The sequence below is a fragment of the Typopeltis vanoorti genome, chromosome 24 (genome assembly GCF_054136105.1).
Source record: "Typopeltis vanoorti isolate ZY-2024b chromosome 24, IOZ_Tvanoo_1.0, whole genome shotgun sequence".
NCBI lineage: Eukaryota > Metazoa > Arthropoda > Arachnida > Uropygi > Thelyphonidae > Typopeltis > Typopeltis vanoorti.
The window spans coordinates 50216563-50237064 of record NC_143572.1 but is presented as its reverse complement, the minus strand read 5'-3'; the positions used below and the strand labels follow the sequence as shown (position 1 = coordinate 50237064).

The window sequence follows — 20502 nt, the reverse complement described above, 5'->3', positions numbered from 1 at the left end:
GGTTTTATTAGCGCTAGTGTCGCTGTGGGGAAATTCAAAGTTACTGTTGTGTCGTTTCCTATCCTTATGTGCCCTTTCTTATCTCTATTACAACTATATATATATATATATATATATTATAACTCTTATCTCTATCCTACACTTATTATTTCCAGGTTAATCCTTTCTTATCAATAACGCTACTGGCCGAATCCCTGATAAGAGTGAAGCTGTTGTTCGGTGAGACAAAGAAATGCAAATGGCGGATGCCTACCTCTTTGTCTCAGCACTGGTTCTATCTCCCTTTTCAAATTCAGAGAAAATTTATTTGTTAAACGCTGCGCCACCCTGAATTCTAGGAAATACTAAACATGTAAGGACAAGGAGTTAGAATCCAGTCAACATTCACTCTTGTCATTTATCAATTTTAAACTTGCAGTCATGACCTGATAATATCTAAATTTTCCCGCCTTTCGAGGTTCGCTATATTTTATGAGCAAGTGCAATAGGATCTAAGTACAGGCAAGACAACATTCACATTAAAACAAAACATTTTAATTACAGGTAGAATACATATATTACACTTAGAAGCACTGAGTTAATCATTCAACTAAATTTTATATACAGCATTAGCACGCTTACATACAGTTAATTATCCCTTTTCATGAATTTCTATCTGAGAAACATAAATACTAACATTTAATCACTTAGTCTCAATTTTCTACTCTAATCAATTAAATTTTACTCTTAATACTTATCAAATTCCATTCATGATTCTCTTTAACAATCCTATTCAAATTTTACATATATCTTAGACCTAATTAAGAACATTTGTAATTCACTCTCTCTCAAGATACATTTATGAGACACTATTATATTTCCTTCTAAATCTATCAGCAACAGTTCAAAGAGTCTCTCTCTTAGCACACACACACATTAAAATCTTCTCATTCAATTCATTAGATAGTAGACATAAAGTTTTCACCTTACCAATTTGCTGGTATGCTACTTTGGCCACTTCATTTTTTCATCAGACAACTTTATATGACCGCTTTACTTCACACTTCCTCAGGATTTTCTATACGATTTCCCTCTATACTTTATACTGGAATTATTCTGTAGTTTTCCACTATCATGATCTGCTGGGCTTTTATTTCCGACTGGTAAGTTCTCTTGGTCATTTGGTCGTAACTTCCTCGAACAAAAGAAACCCACGTGGAGGCTCCATACCAGCGGGACTTCCGAGGCACAGGAATACGGCAGCAGGAAAACGTCTAAAAACCTGGTTTGCAGCGTTACATCTCCTTTTAAACACTGCACTGTTTCTCTCTTTCGTCATCGATGTGTACGTCATGCTTTCACTACATCACACGGCACTTAGCGCTGCTTGCGGAATCCTTTCATAACTTTCGTAGCATCACGGTGGAAGGGGGGGGGGGAGGTGGCACCGTGCTACATAACAGATATACTAGTACATTCACGTGCCTCAGAAGTCGGCCGTTTTGCATTTAGGTTATTATTTCTCACCAAGCAAATGGTTAGTTATTTACATAGTATTTTAGACTAAGCAACTATATAATAATAATACAATGAAATTTCACATTACTAAATAATATAAGATATAAAAACTAAATTATGATTTCTTATACAAGTGCTTCTTTATTTCTGATAAAACCGTTATTTTCCTCAAGAGAGTGAGAACGATGTTGAGTCCGAGTGAAACGTGATTTTCTTTAATATTTTGTTTCACTCTGACTTAACATTACATCTCTGTGATAACAACTTGATGTCTACGAACGAGAACGAATCGTATCGTAAACATAAATGGATGGAACATGTTCAAAGAATGAAAATAGAAAGATTACCAAAACAAGCCATTAGGAAAAAGAAAACCAGGACGTCCTCTTAAACCAGTGGTTCTTAACCTGGGGTGTGTGCACCCCTGGGGGTGCGAGAGGTTTCTAAATTTTGACCCAAATTCGATGGATGACAGCTATTTAATAAAAGATGATCTTATTGAAATACGAGCCAATGCACATATATTCAAATGGAATTTGAACTGGACTTAGAACAATTCTGGTGTACACAGTTAGAAACTTATCCACAGCTTGGCAAAAGCAGCATTGCAGACACTTTTACCATTTGCCACCACTTACCTGTGTGAAATGGGATTTTCATTACTTTTGCACATAAAAACAATGTTTTATGTATATATATATATATATATATATATATATATATATGTATGTATAAAACAATATTGTATGTATATGTAAATGTATGTGTTTATTTTTCAATAAGTAAATTATCTTGCAATAGATGTAATTTCCTAAATAAAGAAATAGAAACACATTTTTCAAGGGGGTGCGAGAACTTATTTTTAGATTCAAGGGGGTGCTGATCACTAAAAAGGTTAAGATCCACTGTCTTAAACGATGACTTTTAAGGCCGGAACAGGCCACGCTAGGCCTAAACCCTTGATATGCATGATGATGATGTTTCTTTCAACTCGACAATAAATTGCATTTGGAGTTATCCCCACTGTCGTATTTAATAACAAATTATTACAATCGCTTCGAGGTTTTGTTAGTGCTAGTGTCGCTGTGGGGAAATTCAAGTTACATCTCCGTGATAACGACTTGATGTCTACGAACGAGAACGAATCGTATTACACAAAGTTGGCCGTGCCTTGACTGGCTTTGGCAGTGTAGTGGTTGGTTGTAGCTGGAGCAATATATTACATAACTGTTATCATAACCTGGATTATTGTGAGTTTTTCATCATTAGTTTTTTGTAATTAATATTGTCAATCTCGACACAATGAGCGCTTAAGTAAAAAGCATAAAATAGATTTGGAACATCGAGCTTAACTTTGAGTGGACAAACAAATATTTTTTGACATTGTTTAAGGACAAAATAGTGTGCATTGTTTGCTGGGAATTTATCACTGTGCTGAAAGAGTACAATCTGAGACATCATTTTGAATCAAAACATCCTAACCTTAGCAAGTCGGATGCAAGTGAAAAGCAAATAAAAGCAGCAAAGTTATTGAAAGTCCTTAGCGATGAGCAACAAGCTTTTAAAAAAGTGACATCTGCAAATGAAGTTGCCACAAAGGTAAGCTTAAAAATTCACAAGAAATAGTTTGTGCTGACAAATCATTTACTGAGGGAGAGTTGATAAAAAAGTGTCCGATGATTGCCGTTTCAGAATTGTGTCCTGATAATAAAAATAATTTTGAAAATATCAGTTTGTCCCGTATGACTGTTCAGTGCAGGGTGGCTGATATTGCCGAGGATCTTAAAGATAACCTGCAAAAATCGGCTAGTGAATTTGTGTATTATTCGCTTGCTATGGATGAAAGTACTGACGTGAAAGATACTGCACAGCTTTTAATATATGTAAGAGGAGTTAATAAGAATTTTGAGGTGACAGAGGAGCTTGCTGGTTTGTATTCAATGAAAGGAAGGACAGCAGGAAAGGATATCGCAGAAAATGTAAAGATGTGTGTAACCGAAAAACTATCCTTAAATTTCAAGAATTTAGTAGCAGTTTGCACTGATGGTGCCCCATCTGTGTGTGGAAAAAATGTTGGTGCTGTAACATTTATTGAACAGTATGCAGATAAACCATTGACAAAATTTCACTGCCTAATTCATCAGCAGGTGTATATTCAAAGATTATGCAGTTTGATCATGTGATTAAAGTAGTATTTGCTCTCGTCAACTATATTCGAGCTCGGGGCTTGAAACATCCTGTGTTTCAAACCCTGAGAATTCTGAAAACTATCGGGTCAAGCATAGGGAGAGTACTTTACAAGAGTTTTGTTCTATTCTGGATCAGGATAAATTTAAAATGCCTGAAACATTTTGAAAATGTTTCAGGCGTTTCTAGAAGAAAATGATGTAGAGTACGGGGATCTACCATACCACACTGATGTACGTTGGTTGAGTCGCTTTAAAGTTTTGTCATGCTTTGTCGCTCTAAAAGATGAACTAGTTGAATTTTTGGAATCTCAAGAAGATATGGAAAAATTCCCAGAAATAATGGATGAAGAATGGAATCAAGATTGATTTTTCTTGTGTGATATTTTGGGTCATTTGAATGACCTTAACTACAGCTTCAAGGAAAAAATAAGTTTGTTTTTCAGTTAATGTCTCTTATAAAGGCATTCAAAATGAAATTAAGTTTGTTTGAAAATCAACTTGCTAAGGGGGATATGTCACATTTCTTAACTTGTCGACAGAATATTGCATCAGAATATCATTCAATGGTGGGTGAAAAATATAAGAAGCACATATCACTTCTAAGTGAGGAGTTTCAGAATTGAGTAATGAAGACGAAGTCCGCATAAAAGTGATTGAGGATCCATTTTCTGTCGGAGCTGGAAATCTACCTGTCGAACTCCAGATGGAAGTTATTGATCTCCAGTGTTCTGAAAACTATCGGGTCAAGCATAGGGAGAGTACTTTACAAGAGTTTTATTCTATTCTGGATCAGGATAAATTTAAAAGTTTGTTGGATACCGCCTACCAGGTATTTTGTATGTTTGGGAGTACATATACTTGTAAACAAACATTTTCGGTCATACTTGTGAACAAAACCAAACAGCGTTCATCTTTAAGTGATATCAATTTAGAGGCCATATTAAGAACGGCCACTTCAAACATGACACCAAACTTTGATAAAATAGTGGCAACAAAAAAAATGCAATGCGTCACACTGTGACATTTAGTCACTGTTATTTTACTGAGAATAAGTGTGATATTCTCAGTGAAATTATTAGTAAACTTTGTGTTTATGTTTAAGTGGTTTTATTGAGAAATTTTGCAGCTATATCTGTTTGTAAATAATTTTGATTATAATTTTAAATGTAACTCTCTAAAAAATTTAAATATGCATATGAACTGCAGCCAAGGAGAATTGAAGTATTGCAGGATAGTGAAAGGAGCTCATTTGAGGCTATTTGGTGTGAGATTGACACTGGCAGAATAAAATATACAGTTGGGTGCTGCTATAGACCAGGTGATGGAATAGATGGTGGAGATGGTATGCATAAACAAATTGATGAAATGAGTGGAAGGAGGGTAATTATTATGGGGGATTTCAACTATGGTAACATTGATTGGAAGGAGGAGAGGACACATGTGAGGAAGGAAATGGATTTTATTCAGTTATTAAGGGATAACTATCTGAAACAGCATGTAATTGAAAATACTAGGGGTGTGAGAGTGCTTGACCTGGTAATTGCATCTCAAAATTTGACTGTAATGAATATGACCATGTTGCCACCTATTGGTGAGAGTGATCATAAGGTCTTGACCTGGGAGGTGGCTAAAGGTGTGCAATTTGTGATTAAGACAGGGTATATGTGGAATTACCGTGCTGGCAAGTATGACAAGCTTAGGAGATTGCTTGGATCAGTGCCATGGCATGTACAACTGCAAGGGCTGGACGTCGATAGAGCATGGGAAGTGGTCAAAGAGCATTTACAGGAGGTTATGGCTGATTGTATACCTAAGGTCCGAATAGTGAAACAAGTAGGGGTTAAATGGATGAATAACACCATTAAGCTTGAGCTGCAAAAAAAGAAACAACTATGGAGGGAATTTAAAGAAAGGGGTGACCTGCAGGCACACGAACGGTATAAAGTGCAGGCCAGAAGGGTAACGAGTGTGGTAAAAACAGCAAAAGCCAATTATGAAAGGAAACTAGCTATGCAAGCAAAAGAGAATCCCAAACAGTTCTTTCAATATGCTGCAAGCAAGAAAAAAACTGTACATGGCAAAATGATTTTATGGAATGATGATGGTAAAGAGTTCACTGAACCAGTCGATATAGTGGAGTTACTGAGCGCGCACTTTGCAAAAGTATATCATCCAGGTGGTAACGTTGAAAAAATGAAGGAACCATTAGTTTATACGGGAATTGTGATGAATGAAGTGGAGGTGAATAGTCTATTACAGAACCTTAATGTGAATACATCTGTGGGATTGGATGGTATACCGGCACGGGTCTTGCATGAAGCGGCTAAGGAATTATCAGTGCCCTTGACCATGTTGTTTAATCTGAGTCTCGGGTCTGGCTTAGTCCCGAAGGCTTGGAAAGAGGGGAAAATGGTTTCACTGCATAAAGGAGGATCCAAGACTATGGTTGCAAATTACCGACCGATCAGCATATCAGGAGTTGTTGTCAAGGTCTTGGAGAAAGTAGTCAAGGGAAAAATACAGGAATGGATTGATGAAAAGGAGATACTGTACAGAGGACAGCATGGCTTTGTGAAGGGTAGATCATGCCTCAGTAACTTGCTCAAGTTTTATAACAAGGTGACGGCTGAACTGGATAAGGGAAATGGGTTTACAGTGATACTGCTGGACCTGGCAAAGGCGTTTGACAGGATACCACATGGAATTCTAATCCGTAAACTACAACATATGGGAATGGATATAGGGTTGGTGAGATGGATAGCTGGGTGGTTGATGGAGAGATATCAAAGAGTAGTTTATTCAGGAGTAGAGTCCAAAAGACGGCCTGTGACTAGTGGTGTGCCACAGGGTTCTGTTCTTGGACCACTGCTGTTTAATCTGTTCATTAACGATATAGGGAAGGGTCTAAGTGGGACAGTTCATTTGTTCGCTGATGATGCAAAGTTGGGTAGGGCTATAGTGAATGCAGAAGATGTCAAAGTCTTGCAAGATGACTTAGATAGATTGGAGTTCTGGACTAAGGAGAATGGATGTCAATTTAATGTGACAAAATGTAAGGTTATGCATTTCGGAGTGAAAAGATGAGCAGCAGTATACCACATTGGTGGAACTGTACTCCAAGAGATTGATGAGGCCAGGGACTTGGGAGTGTTGGTGGATAGGGAGATGAAGTTTAGGGGGCACATTGCGAAAGTAGCTAAATCAGCTCATCAAATCACTTGGTTGTTGAAAAATACCTTGACGAGCAGAGACAAGCAAGTTATTGTACCTCTGTACCGAGCCCTGATAAGACCTCATCTCGACTACTGTGCCCAGATTTGGTTACCTCGGTTCCTTCTTGATGGGGAGGAGGTGGAGAGGATCCAGAGACGAGTGACTAAGATGATAGCAGGTCTATGGGATGAACCATATGAGAACAGGTTGAAGATTTGTGGGTTGCAGAAACTAGTTGATAGGCGGAAAAGGGGAGATATGATTGAGACATTCAAATTGCTAAAAGGATTCTACAGGATTAATTCAGAGGATATTTTTGAGATCAGGACTGGTGGTGGGAGAACTAGGGGACACCCATGGAAGCTGGGCAAGAGCGTGGTTAGCAGGGGTGTTAGAGCTGGGTTCTTTACTTTTAGAGTGGTAAATGAGTGGAATAAGCTGCCAGAGTCTGTTGTGGGTGCTATGACAGTGAGCGAGTTCAAGGCAAGGTATGATAGATACTGTGAGAGTGTTGAACAGTTGTGTGAACATGATGTTTAGGGCCTCCCTCGATGAGTCTAAGGACTCCCTGGAGTAGCCCGTAGTAATAATAATAATAATAATAATAATATTAATTAGTATTTACTGTAGACCTACTAACAAATTTAATTAAGTTTAGCTGTAGTGGACTAGTCTAAGATTTTAGGTCCGAAGTGATCTGGCCCTTGGTCAGGTTGTTCCCAGTTGGGTTTGGCCCTCAAAGACAATGAAGTTGTGCAGGCCTGCTATATATGATTTCTCTGGCATGGGTAAGCGTTTTTTTTTTTTTTTTTCTGCCGGAAATTCGGTTTTTCGTCCCGTAAACTAAACTCAAGAAAATCGACCGTAGAACCCACATTATTTCAGACATTAAATATATTGTGTTAGGGTTAGAGACCACGAGATGGCGGCACATTTGAGCCGTCTCTCTTCACTGCGTACCGCTTAATTAGTGATAGCCTTGGGCCATCTGTCTCTGATTGGGTACCAGTGGAGATTGAACTGCCCACTCAGTCTCCAAAAGTTAGATAGGGCTAAATGGCCTCGCCTACTCCCGTATATACGGGAATAAAAAGGCGTTAGCTGATAGCTGATAGAGGTTCTACAACAATTTAGCATAATTTCCCAAATTTGGGTATTATGGTTAAGATTTAAAATTTAAGATCTTTGGTTAAGTATTAAAAAGACAAAGACAATGAAAATAGGCAGAAACATTGAAAACTTCTTACAACCAAATACAGGAAGCCTGGATGACTTAGTGGATAGTGCATTTACTCTCCAACTGATGTGGATATTCAAATACCACAAGCATGAATACGTAGGAAAGTTTATATACAGTACCACCTTTTGCAGTGGGGGATTAACATAAAAAAAGAAAACTAAAATATGCAAATCACGTTTTATCTGTCAGAAGTGAAACCTAGAAGACTAAAGTCTAAGTCTAACGGGCACTCTTTCTAGCCAGAAAGAGTGTCCCTCTATGAGTGTTGTAGAAAGTCCAGGTTGTAACTTGGGATGCCTAAAAGTAACTGTTTCCCATATTTTTGTAAGTTGAACACATCCATACTTATTTAAATATGTATGGATGTGTTAAACATCCCAAAATTTGGAAAACTGATTCTCGGGGATCCTGAGTTAGAACCTAGACCATCGAGTAGTGCTCAGAAGGCACAATTTCTATTTAAGACTCTAGACTTCTAAATTTCACTTTACTTTGTGTGTGTGTGTGTGTGTTACGTGTCTCTGACAGACAAAATATTGGAAGTATTACACTGTTGTTTATTTCATTTCTTGTGCCATTTCGTTGCATTAAATGTTCAACATGAGTCATCTGCTCACTTGTCTAATTTTCCTCAAAACTCTCTTATATCTGATTATTGTTATTGCTAATTCACTTCTCAGGTTCACAGATTAAAACTAGTTTGAACACTGTTCCCAGATAGTGCTACTTTAACGTATGGCTTATTCTTCCATTATTCCATAATTAATTTATTAAACTTGTACAGGACCACTGCTGTATTCATGTTGATATTTTTCAATATACTGAGCACCTCCAGTTTACTTACCTCCATGCTCACATCAGTCTGTTATACATCTGGCTTCACTCCAAAACAACTCTCTTCATTCTTATTATTCATATCTAAATTTAAATAATCCTGAACACCCCTTGATAGTACATATCAGGATTTATGATGATGAAACAAACATACTGACTTCACTAAAAATTGTGCCTAGAGCTGTATTATTTTACTTGTCCTGTAAAGTTCTCCACTGAGAATGCAGTTATTGGTTTCTGCATTACTGCTCCTCCAGCCCCAAGAGTTTGTTGACCCAAATAATAATATTGTATAAGACCATTACACTTTTTTTATATAATGTTCGTCAAGTAGCTTTATTTTATCACCCTACATGTTTCGCCAATTTTTCTATCGGTATCTTCAGGGAATACAAACTAGTAAGCTATACGAAGGTAACAGACTAGGTTATAACTGATGGTTCTAATTCATACAAAAAATTAGTATTGAACGAGATAATGCGAGTGTCTCGGGAACGTGATTTATTCGTTATGGCTCATGATGTAATTGTCATGAAAGTTCATTTCTTTGATGTTTAATGATCTGATTAAAGCTTTCCAAATTTCTGGTAAGGTTAGACCTTGATTCTTGTTTAGGTTTTCAGTTTTACGGGCAACTGTAGCTGCTTCCTTGAAGGTTCTTGAATGGTAGTTATCTTCTATATAGGGCATAAGGCTCTTATCCCACTCAATGTGATGGTTAGTAGAGGCAAAGTGGCAAGAAAGGCCTGAAATGTCTTGTCTGTTGTTTCTGACATATCCTATATGTTCTTTCTTTCTCATTTCAAAGCTTCTAGAGGTCTGACCTACATAACTAATACCACATGAGCAAGGTATATTATATACTCCAGAGTACTTGTAGAATGGATGAGGATCTTTCGGTGATCTTAAAAATTTCCGAATAGTGTTGATTGGCTTGAATGCTACTCAGATATTATGTGGTTTTAGAAGGTTAGCTAATTTTTTGGAAATGCTGCTGACAAATGGAATAGTAATAGTACTGATGTATTGGACGTCATCACGTTGTCTATGTAGTATATCAGTCAAGAGAATCTTGTTGTAGTCTTTTTGGATAACCATTTAAAGATAGTTCTCTGGATATTGTAGTTAATTCCATCTGTAGGTCATTCTTATCTGTTGTGTACTGTATAGCTCTTTTCTTGAGCATATGGATAATGCTAAGTTTCTGAGCTATATAATGAGACGAGTTGAAATGGAGGTAATGTCAAGTATTTGTAGGTTTTCTATAAACAGATAGGTTGATACTATTATTGGTTTATTAGGATGTCAAGGAATGGCAGTTTTCCATCTTTTTCAATTTCTAATGTGAATTTGATAGTATGGTGAAAACTATTGATTTGGTTAATGTAATCCATTAGTTCTTCTTTCTTATGATCCCAAATGAAAAAGATATCATCCACATATCTGTACCAAATTTTCGGTTTTGGAATGATCTGGGATAAGATTTTTTCTTCTAGATCTTCCATGAATAAGTCAGCACAAGGAGGGGAGAGGAGGCTACCCATGGCTAATCCGGTGAGTTGTTTGTAGACATTTTTTTGCCAAATAAAATAGAAGTTAAACAGTGATTAAACAAAGTAGTGATGTTTCCTGGGAACAAGTTGTCTAAGATGTTGATGACTTCAACCACTGGAATGTTTGTAAACAGAGATGTAATGTCTAGGCTTGCTAGTATATCCTCTTCATAGATAGGGATGTTTTTTATTTTATCTATAAAATGTTGTGAGTTTTTAATATAAGTATCCGAGACGTGAATGTTTGTTGTAAAATCTTAGCAAGGTACTTGGACAGTTGGTAAGTGGGAGAATAGATTCCGTCAACTATTGGACGTAATGGTATACCTTCTTTATGAATTTTAGGAACGCCATACAGTCTAGGAGTTAGTAGGTGGATTGATTTTAACTTTCTTATTACTTCTATAGGCCAGTTAGTCATTCCACGTAATAGTTCATTGGTGTCATTATGGTTTTTTATGGTCGGATCTCTATTGAGAACTTCATAGACAGACCAGTCAGATAATAGATTTTTAATTTTTCTTCATAATCTTTAGTATTTAATATAACTGTATCATTACCTTTGTCGGCTTTGAGTATGATGATGTCTTTATTATTTCTTAATTTGAGAAGCGTTCCTCTTTCCATTTGGTTAGAGTTGGAGTTAGGAGATCTTGTCGGAGCTGAAAGGATTATGCTGCTTTTTAATCGTAAGTCATTAGCTATTGGAAGTGGTAGCAAAGAGAAGGCTTTTTCTAAGTTGCAGATGAACTCTATTTTAGGAATGGCAGTGGGTTTTAAGGCAAAATTGAATCCTTTTTTGAGGCTAGAGATATCAGGTTTAGTTAAATGTGTTTAGATAGGTTAATTATCACTTGATTATCTGGTAGAGACGGTTTATAGTTGATTTGATTATCATACAGCATATTGAATTTATCAATTTGTGTCTTTTTGCTGTGGTTAAATGTTTTGGTAAAACTGTTGCTAATCATATTGTCTAATAGTTGCCATGTCTCTGCATCAAGGTTATTAGAGATATCTGTGAATAAGTTATAGCACTGTGAGTCTATTTTGCTAAGCATGAATCTCGTATGGCAAATTCTTTCTTTGAGAAGTGCACACGAAGTTCGTTGGTAAATCATATTAGTTTTTTTAGTTTTATAATATTGTTTTAAACTAAGAAATTTTGGGATTATGCTATTGTCTCTACATCTTTTTAAAAAAAATCAGATGGTTTAAATATCTAGCTTTTTTGCATTTTAAACCTTCGAGATTGCATACCTTTTGTTTGGTGATCTTGTTGATCCTGTTCATTGTGTGGAATTTTTTCTCGACTATTATGTATAAGACTATCACACTTTTTTTATATAATGTTCGTCAAGTAGCTTTATTTTATCGTCCTATATGTTTTGCCAATTTTTCTATCGGCATGAAAAAATTGTCATGAAAATTTTTCTATTTTCATGACAATTAACATCATGAGCCATAACGAATAAATCACGTTCCCGAGACACATGCATTGTCTCGTTCAATACTAATTTTTTGTATGAATTAAAACCATCAGTTATAACCTAGTCTGTTACCTTCATATAGCTTACTAGTTTGTATTCCCTGAAGATGCTGATAAAAAAATTGGCGAAACATGTAGGACGATAAAATAAAGCTACTTGACGAACATTATATAAAAAAAGTGTAATAGTCAAAAAAAAATTCCACACAGTAATATTGTATATCATATGTCAAAAATACTACTATTTTTACTAAACACAGAAGTATACAGCATGTAATGTTCCCAGTTATGGGGGGAAGGAATAGGCACCCAAAAATTAAAGAAATATTTATTCAGTCCTGAATAATTCTCTTTAAGAACTTGTATTCCAATTGGATATATTCTGGTAATGATCACTTCACAACACAGGAGCAATACTTTCTGAGTGACAAAAATAATCTAAAGGTAGTATTTGAGATGAACGAATAGAAATTTACAGAAAATATTATGAGGGATTGCACTCACAATAAACAGATTGGTTTCCCTCAAATGTTGCAAATCTAGTAATCTCCTTCCTAAATTTATGAGATTTAAAGAAATAATTCAAACTCAAACTAAAAGTATCTACTACAGATCTAACAAAGTATTGCTAAATGAATACTTAAATGTTTAAACATGATCTAGCTCAATTAATAACCAGAAAACATCCTTATCTACCTCCTTAAAGTGAACTATAAAAACAGACATGTGGCAGAGAATAAAAAGTATGCTAAACTCAAGGACTAACCAGATTCAGCTCACAAACATGATTTCAGCAGGATTTAATTTCGCTGTATGTCAACACAGAATGCCTAAAAATACATTTATCAAAAATATTACGTGTTGCCTCCTTCCTTGCTCCCCAAGAGGTTAACTTAATGCATTTTGAATCAATCTTTATAGTAAACAAGGCCAACCTGAAAGATATTACCCCTGAAGAACAAAGAGCCCTAAAAAAAAGTTCAAGTTTACATATTAAGTATTTAAGTATTTTGAGTACATATTAAATTTACTTAATATATACTCAACCCCTACTCAAAATATTAGAGTTCACAAGGAAATATAGATTATCATTATTATCACCTCATTCACCAATTCCTTGTTTATATGTAGTGCCCAAAATACACAAGGAAAAAACACTCCACTGAGACCAATTATTGAAAGTATTGCCTTGCCTACCTATAGGCCTAAACATTTTGACAAATTATTAGAAGGGATAAGAACCGCTACTACTTCATGTGTTAAGAACACAAACATTCTGGTTCAATGATAAGACATCCACCTTAAAAAAGACGAGATCATGGCAAGCTTCAAAGAAGTATAATGTTGCTAGAAGATAAACTCTCCAGGAAAGGTATGGCACTCTTGAAACACTGGGTAAATTTAGGTTACTTTGTATACAAAGATAGTATTCACCTCTGGACTGGCAATGGGAACACTTATCTCTAGTGCTAGAAAATATTTACATGGAAACATTCAGAAGAGCAATGAGAACTTGCCCATTATGGTCAAAACTCTGGATAAGGTACACCGATAGCATTTTCTTGATATGGAGTTACTGTCAGGACACACGCCAGATGTTCTTAAACCATCTGAATGATCAACATCCACGTATCAAATGCAAGGCGGTATTCGAAATTCATGGCATGGTTCTCTTACCAATCTGAACACCAGACCTTTCTCAATTTTCTGTATATTATAATCTTTATCCTGTCTGAAGATTGAGAAAGGTCTGGTGTTCAGATTGGTAAGAGAACAATACCATGAATTTGTAATACCCAAATGAATTTCAAAATAACCAAAAGGTTATTTTGCTCAATCCCATTACTGACCCTTAAAAACTAGGCATCATCATCAACACTAGGAGTATGAGCATGCACTCTCATTAATGATAAACTCAAATTTCTTTCAGCTATCAGCCATACCTCAGAAGAATGGTATAATAAAAGAACTGTCAGACTTCTATTCCATCCACAAACTCGCCATAAAATTAACAATGAAATAACAGCCCCCCCACACACACACACCAAGCATCAGCTTCTTTACAACTGAGTTACTGATCTCAAGTAGTACAAAATGCAGACCACATTTGCCCCTCTAACCAAACTATGATTCTTGCTTCATCCAGTGAAACCAAAAGCTGGAGGTCTGAAATATCAAGGCACTTATCACCTTTGGTGCAATTGCTATGTCCCATATTATAGATATACAGACAAATTCATAGAACAGCATATAGAGAACCATGTCTGACAATCCAGGGCCTCAGCTGTATCTAGTCATGTACTAAATTCCACAAATCTGAATGACAACCAATAGCATGCTAGACATGCAGTAAAGTGGAATGCACTGGAGATCTTATACCAACATTATCATGAGATTGAAAGAAAGTATTATTGTATTATTTCTGTCGGCTGTAGTAATTCAACCCCATCTGAATGCAAGCCTCAGCTATAAAATATCACTTTTATTCAACTATAGAGAAAACAAGACTATACACTTATAATGCAATGTCCCAAATAGTTTCAAACTACAAAAATAATTTTTAAAACAGTAATTACAGTTAATCGCATTTCTAATATTTTGCTGAATTTTTTTTTTTTTTTGCATATATTTGTACTTAGATGCTATTGAGATAGAGAAGGACAAAACCAGTCTCTCTCTCTCTCTCTTTAAATAACAGTTGACTATGTTTCTTTTGGCTTAATTAGTTACATAAAACTCATAGAGAATTTTATATAGACATACATACTTTGAATCCATCTCCTACTTCTCCTAGCATATTTTCAGCTGGTACTTTACAGTTTTCAAAATTAACCTCAGCTGTATTACTGGCTTTAATACCCATTTTTTTTTCTGGTGGGCCACTACTAACACCACCAAAAGCTCTCTCTACTATAAATGCAACCATTTTCTCAACTTCTCCAGCAGAGGTTTTTACAGGGGTCTGAAAGGGGAAAAAAATTAAAATGATTATGAAAATAACAATGAACATTAAGCAGATTATAACCAAGTCATATTAGCCATTATAATTAATTTTTAAATAACCAACAAAGTATAATCAAATAACCAACCTTCTTCTTCTTCTTCTTCAACCTTTTGGTTCTGTCCACTGCTGGACGAAGGTCTCCCCCATGAATTTCCAGATCACTCGGTTTTCTGCTTCTCCCATCCATCTCACTCCTGCAATTTGTTTCAGTTCATTCCTCCACCTTCTTCTCGGTCTTCCTCTTTTTCTTGCTCCATCCATTGGTCTCCACTCTGTTGTTTTTCTTGTCCATCGCCCATCACTGCATCTGGAAATATGGCCAGCCCATCTCCACTTAGCCTGTTTAATGTATTTTACAATATCCATGACACCTGCTTGAGATCTTATCCAGGTATTTGTCTTCCTATCTCTTAATGTTATTTTTAGCATACTTCTCTCCATGCGATGTTGTATTGCTCTCAGTTTTTTGTTTAGGGCTTCTGAATATGTTTCTCATTTTCCCATAAGCCATCCATCCAAGGTGAATTCTTGGTTCAATCTCTTTTCTTTGGCACTCCTCAAAGGATAACAATTGGCCCAAATATACATATGAAGTAACTTGTTCTATTTCATGGTTTTCAACTTTGACAGTTCTATGGCTAATATATTTATTCATCATTATTTTTGTTTTTTCTCTATTTATTTTTAATCCAATTACTCTGGAGGCTTCATTTAGCTGATTTAGCCTTTATTCCAGATCTTCAAGATTATCTGCTATTAGGACAATATCATCTGCAAATTTCAGGTGATGCAGCCTTTCTCCATTTATGTTTATTCCTTTTGTTTCCCAATCACTTCTAAAGACTTCCTCTAGTGCAGCTGTAAATAATTTGGGAGATATGGTGTCACCTTGCTGGATGCCTTTTTGTATTGGGAACTTTTCACTGTTTTTATATAATTTAATTACAGAAGTTGCATTATTCTAAATATGTTTTAGTGTTTCAATATATGGTTTCTCAGTTCCCTGGGTTTCAAGTGCTTTTAGTGTTGCAGATGTTTTAACTGAATCAAATGCTTTTTTGTAGTCTATATAGGTCAGACATAAGGGTTTATTGTATTCAATTGATTTTTCAATGAGCTGTCTTAATGTGTGAATATGGTCCAAAATATTGTAACTCTTTCTAAATCCAGCTTGTTCACAGGATTGCATTCCCTCTAGTTTAGATTTTATTCTATTATTTATAATTTTTGTGAAAACTTTATATATGGTGGGGAGTAGGCTTATAGGTCTGTAGTTTTTAATTTCTTCCTTATTGCCCTTTTAAAAATTTAAAATAACCAACCTTAAACAAGTCTATAAAATCATTTTCAATGAGTTGCAGCAAGAAAATGCTGCAATTAGCAAGAGCATTTAGCCAGCCTGGCTGGTCAAGTGGTTAGCGTATCTGCTCTCCAGCCAAAAGGCTGCAGGTTTGAATCCAAGCGTGGGCATGAATGTTTGTGATTGTCCATGGAAATGGTAGTCGGTAGATGGCATTAGTGTAGTTGAGGTCAGTTGGTGGATTGAGTGGTGGAGACAAAGTTGTAGAGCAGATGCCCTCCCTTGATGAGTCTTTGGACTCACTGAAGGTGTCAAATAATAATAATAACAATAAAATCATATTGGAAGGTACAAAAAAAAAGTACTGAAAAATTATATTATGTATACATAAATTGTTCAAGGTTAAAGAGAAGAGGAGCATTTAGGATAGTTAACCTGGTGTTTTAAGTAGCTTCTGATGCAGTATTTTTACAGAAATGGGCTTAATTTGCAAGAATGCAAATTAAACCCATTCCTGAAACAAATTTCACTGAGATTATCAAAGAAAGAGCCATTCCACTCTTTTACATCATCAAAATGGTGATGTAAAATAAATAGAAACAGGAGTACTGAAGATATAACCTTATTTCAAAGACAGAATATATGTAAAAACTTTGAAAGTTTTGAAAATTTGATCAGAGTTTATGAGAATACAATCTTCAGCATCGGAGTTGCCTTAGAAACAGCTGGCCCTCTTCAGACCAGGCAGAAACATTAAGAGGGCAAAATCCTCTCATTCAAAAAACAAATGTTTTTTTTTTAACTTTCAGCATAATTTACTTTTAATTTTTTTTAATACTTACAGCTTTATTCTGAATAACTTAATTCACAAACTGGCATACTGCATTGATTTATATTCACACACACACAAGTCTTAATACTTCGAACTCTGCTACAAGCTGTTTCAATAAATGTGCAACAGTAAAGCAGTCTTACATTTTTTCTGCATTCAAGTATTGGGAAGTGATCCTTTAAGACCTAGTTGATGGGACTGATTGTTCCACTTATAAACTTTTTTTCACCAGCTTTTGATCTTGCTCTCAGCCTTCATAGTATTCTTATTATGAGAAGACTGGCCTAAGAAATTTAAAAACATGATGATCAGTGTACTTGACCATTTCTTTAAAGGAAATGAATTTATTTAAGACATTTAATTCAACATCATCCAACTCTGATTTTGTCATTCACTAATTCTGGCTATTTTACTTGTCAAGTTTTACCAGCAAAATGGAGAAAAGCACAGTCATGGAAAGTCCTCTTTCCTCAGTGAATGCTAACTACAGAATCATCTTCACAGTTTATTTGTGATATGCTGATAGTATTGTTGCTATTTTGAAAGTTTCTTTAGCATTCCTGCATCTACTTATTATCTTGTATATTATCTAGTATTAATCTTCTCAACAAGTTCACTTTAGAAATAAAGAAAAACATTTGCTAAAGAAGTGGGAGTTATGAAAAATTAGACAATCTGATACAGCAAGTGTTTTTCAACCTTTTATGATCACTCAACCATAGGACACATTTTACAGTGCGACCCAAACTTTATTTTATAACACATGTAAAACTATTACAGAAGGTTAATATTATACATATTATAGGGGTTTTATAAGATTAACAATGAAGACTTTTTTTAAGTACATGGTAGGAAGTTAGAGAAAGAGAAGTCATCTATGGAAATTGTGTAAGAGTATGGTTGGCAAGGGCGTTAGGAACTAGATTTTTTGCTTGGAGGGCAGTGAATGTGTTGCCAGATGTGATTATGAGTGCTTTGTGAGTGAATGAGTTTAAAAAGTGGCTTGATATGTATCGTGTGAATAATGTATTTCCTGCAATGAACCTTCTTACTAAATGGAAATACTTATATAATAATATCTTCAACTCAAAGCAATGGAACACATTTTGAAACAAAGCAAAAAGTCTGTTCTGTGCTAAGCTTTCTCACAATTAAACAGCAGATAATAATCTTTGTGAAATTACTGCCTTTTATGATGAGTGATAACATTTCACTTTCACAGGGTATATTTAGTTCATTCAGGTTGGAAACAATGGCTGCTTAACCATTTTTGACATTGGGAATTAACACTAAAATCACTGAAAATTTTTCAACTTGTTACTTCAATTTCTTTTACAGCCACAAATAAAATTAATAGTCAGAAAGACTCACTAAAATCGATTATCCACATATTATTTCAAAGACATACAAACAGGTATAAAATTGGTCTTAGATGGTTGTATTTTTTCTGTATAATTCTTCATAATTGGTAATTACTAATATATTAGTTAATAATTATGAATATAAATTATAGCAAACATATCTCAAACTTCAATGTTAATTTTCATATCATCTTTTACAGTCTTCTTTAAGATGATAGACATGTGAATGAGAGTTCATTTGAGGCGGTCTGGTGCAAAATAGTGACCAATGCAACCAAATATACAGTTGGATGCTGCTATAGGCCAGGAAGTACAGGGGGAAATATTGAATTCATGAATCAGCAAATTAGTGCAATGAGTGCAGGTTTAGTGATTATTATGGGGGATTTTAATTACAGTGATATCAATTGGAAGGAGGAAATATCACGTAGCAAAAAGGAAATGGAGTTCATACATCTTCTACAAGATAACTACTTGAAACAGCACATAACTGAAGGGACACATGGTGTGAGAGTGTTGGACCTGGTTATTGGTTCAGAGGTTATATGCATAAGTAAAGGTGTCCTCGTTACCTCCAATTGGTGAAAGCGATCATGTGGTATTGACTTGGGAGGTTGCAAAATCTGTGGATTTTTCTGTTAAGAAGGGGTATATATGGAACTACAGGTTAGGCAATTATAACAATCTTTGGAGTGAGCTTGCAGCCATCCCATGGCAGAACATATTGCAGGGGAAAGATGTTAGCAGTGCATGGGATAAAATCAGCGAGTATCTGAGGAAAGCAATATCAGATTGTGTCCCCATGGTCAGGAAGTCAAACAAGGCAGCCGTTAAATGGATGAGCAGTAGTATCAAGCTTGATCTGCAAAAAAAGGAAATGTTATGGAGAATTTACAAGGAGAAAGGCGATCAGTACACCCATGAGCAGTACAAGGCTCAAGCTAGGAAGATTACCAGCATAGTAAGAAAAGCTAAATCAGATTATGAGAAGACCTTAGCCAAAGCGATCAAGGGTAATCCCAAAGAGTTCTTCTGCTATGTAGCAAGTAAAAGGAAGAATGACTTTGGAAGGATAACTTTAGTGGGTGCTGATGACAAAATGAGGTGACAAAATCAGATGTAATAGTCAAGTTACTGAGTGATCACTTTTCAAAAGTCTATCACCCAAGTGAGGATATCTCTGTACCTGTAGCAATAACTAACATGAGAATTGAAGCTAAGAAATCAGAGGTATTTAATATATTGCAAAATTTAAATGCAAACACTGCTGTAGGCTTAGATGGAATATCAGCTCGGGTTTTGCGTGAATGTGCAAATGAATTGTTAACCCCTCTTACTTGGATATTTAATTTAAGTTTCAACTCTGGTATGGTCCCTAGGGAGTGGAAGTTAGGCAAAGTGGTTCCTTTGCATAAGGGTGGCTCTAAAATTGTGGTGGTTAATTACAGACCAATCACCATCTCAGGAGTAGTGGTAAAAGTATTGGAAAAGTTGGTTAAAGACAAAATTCAAGAATGGGTGGATCAGGATATGATACTCTATAGAGGCCCATGATTTTGTTAAAAGTAGATCCTGCCTTAGCAATTTATTAACTTTTCATAATAGAATGACATCTGAGTTGGACAAAGGAAATGGCTACACAGTGGTACTTCTGGATTTTGCTAAGGCTTTTGACAGGATATCCAATGGAACACTGTTAGGCAAATTGGAGCAGATGGGAATGGATACTAAATTGGTGATATGGATAGGAGAATGGCTGAGGGAGAGATACCAGAAGGTGGTGTATGGAGGAGCCGAGTCCAGGATGAGACAGGTGACCAGTGGTGTGCCTCAGGGCTCTGTGCTTGGCCCATTGTTGTTTAATTTGTATATAAATGATATAGGAAATGGCTTACAGGGAGATATTCAGTTGTTTGCTGATGATGCAAAGTTGAGTAGCACAATAAAAAATCAAGCTGATGTTGAAAGTTTACAGGATGATTTAAATAAG

At 35.7% G+C, this 20502-nt stretch overlaps 1 protein-coding gene across 1 annotated transcript in view; it reads right to left on the bottom strand.

The window, feature by feature from the left end:
- Acadvl (Acyl-CoA dehydrogenase very long chain) overlaps positions 1-20502 on the bottom strand; it is a 208329-nt gene that overhangs the window by 44861 nt on the left and 142966 nt on the right. The window contains exon 8 of the mRNA XM_090414015.1: positions 14783-14977. Within this exon, the coding sequence (XP_090270141.1) occupies positions 14783-14977 (195 nt within the window). The remainder of the gene's footprint in view (positions 1-14782; positions 14978-20502) is intronic.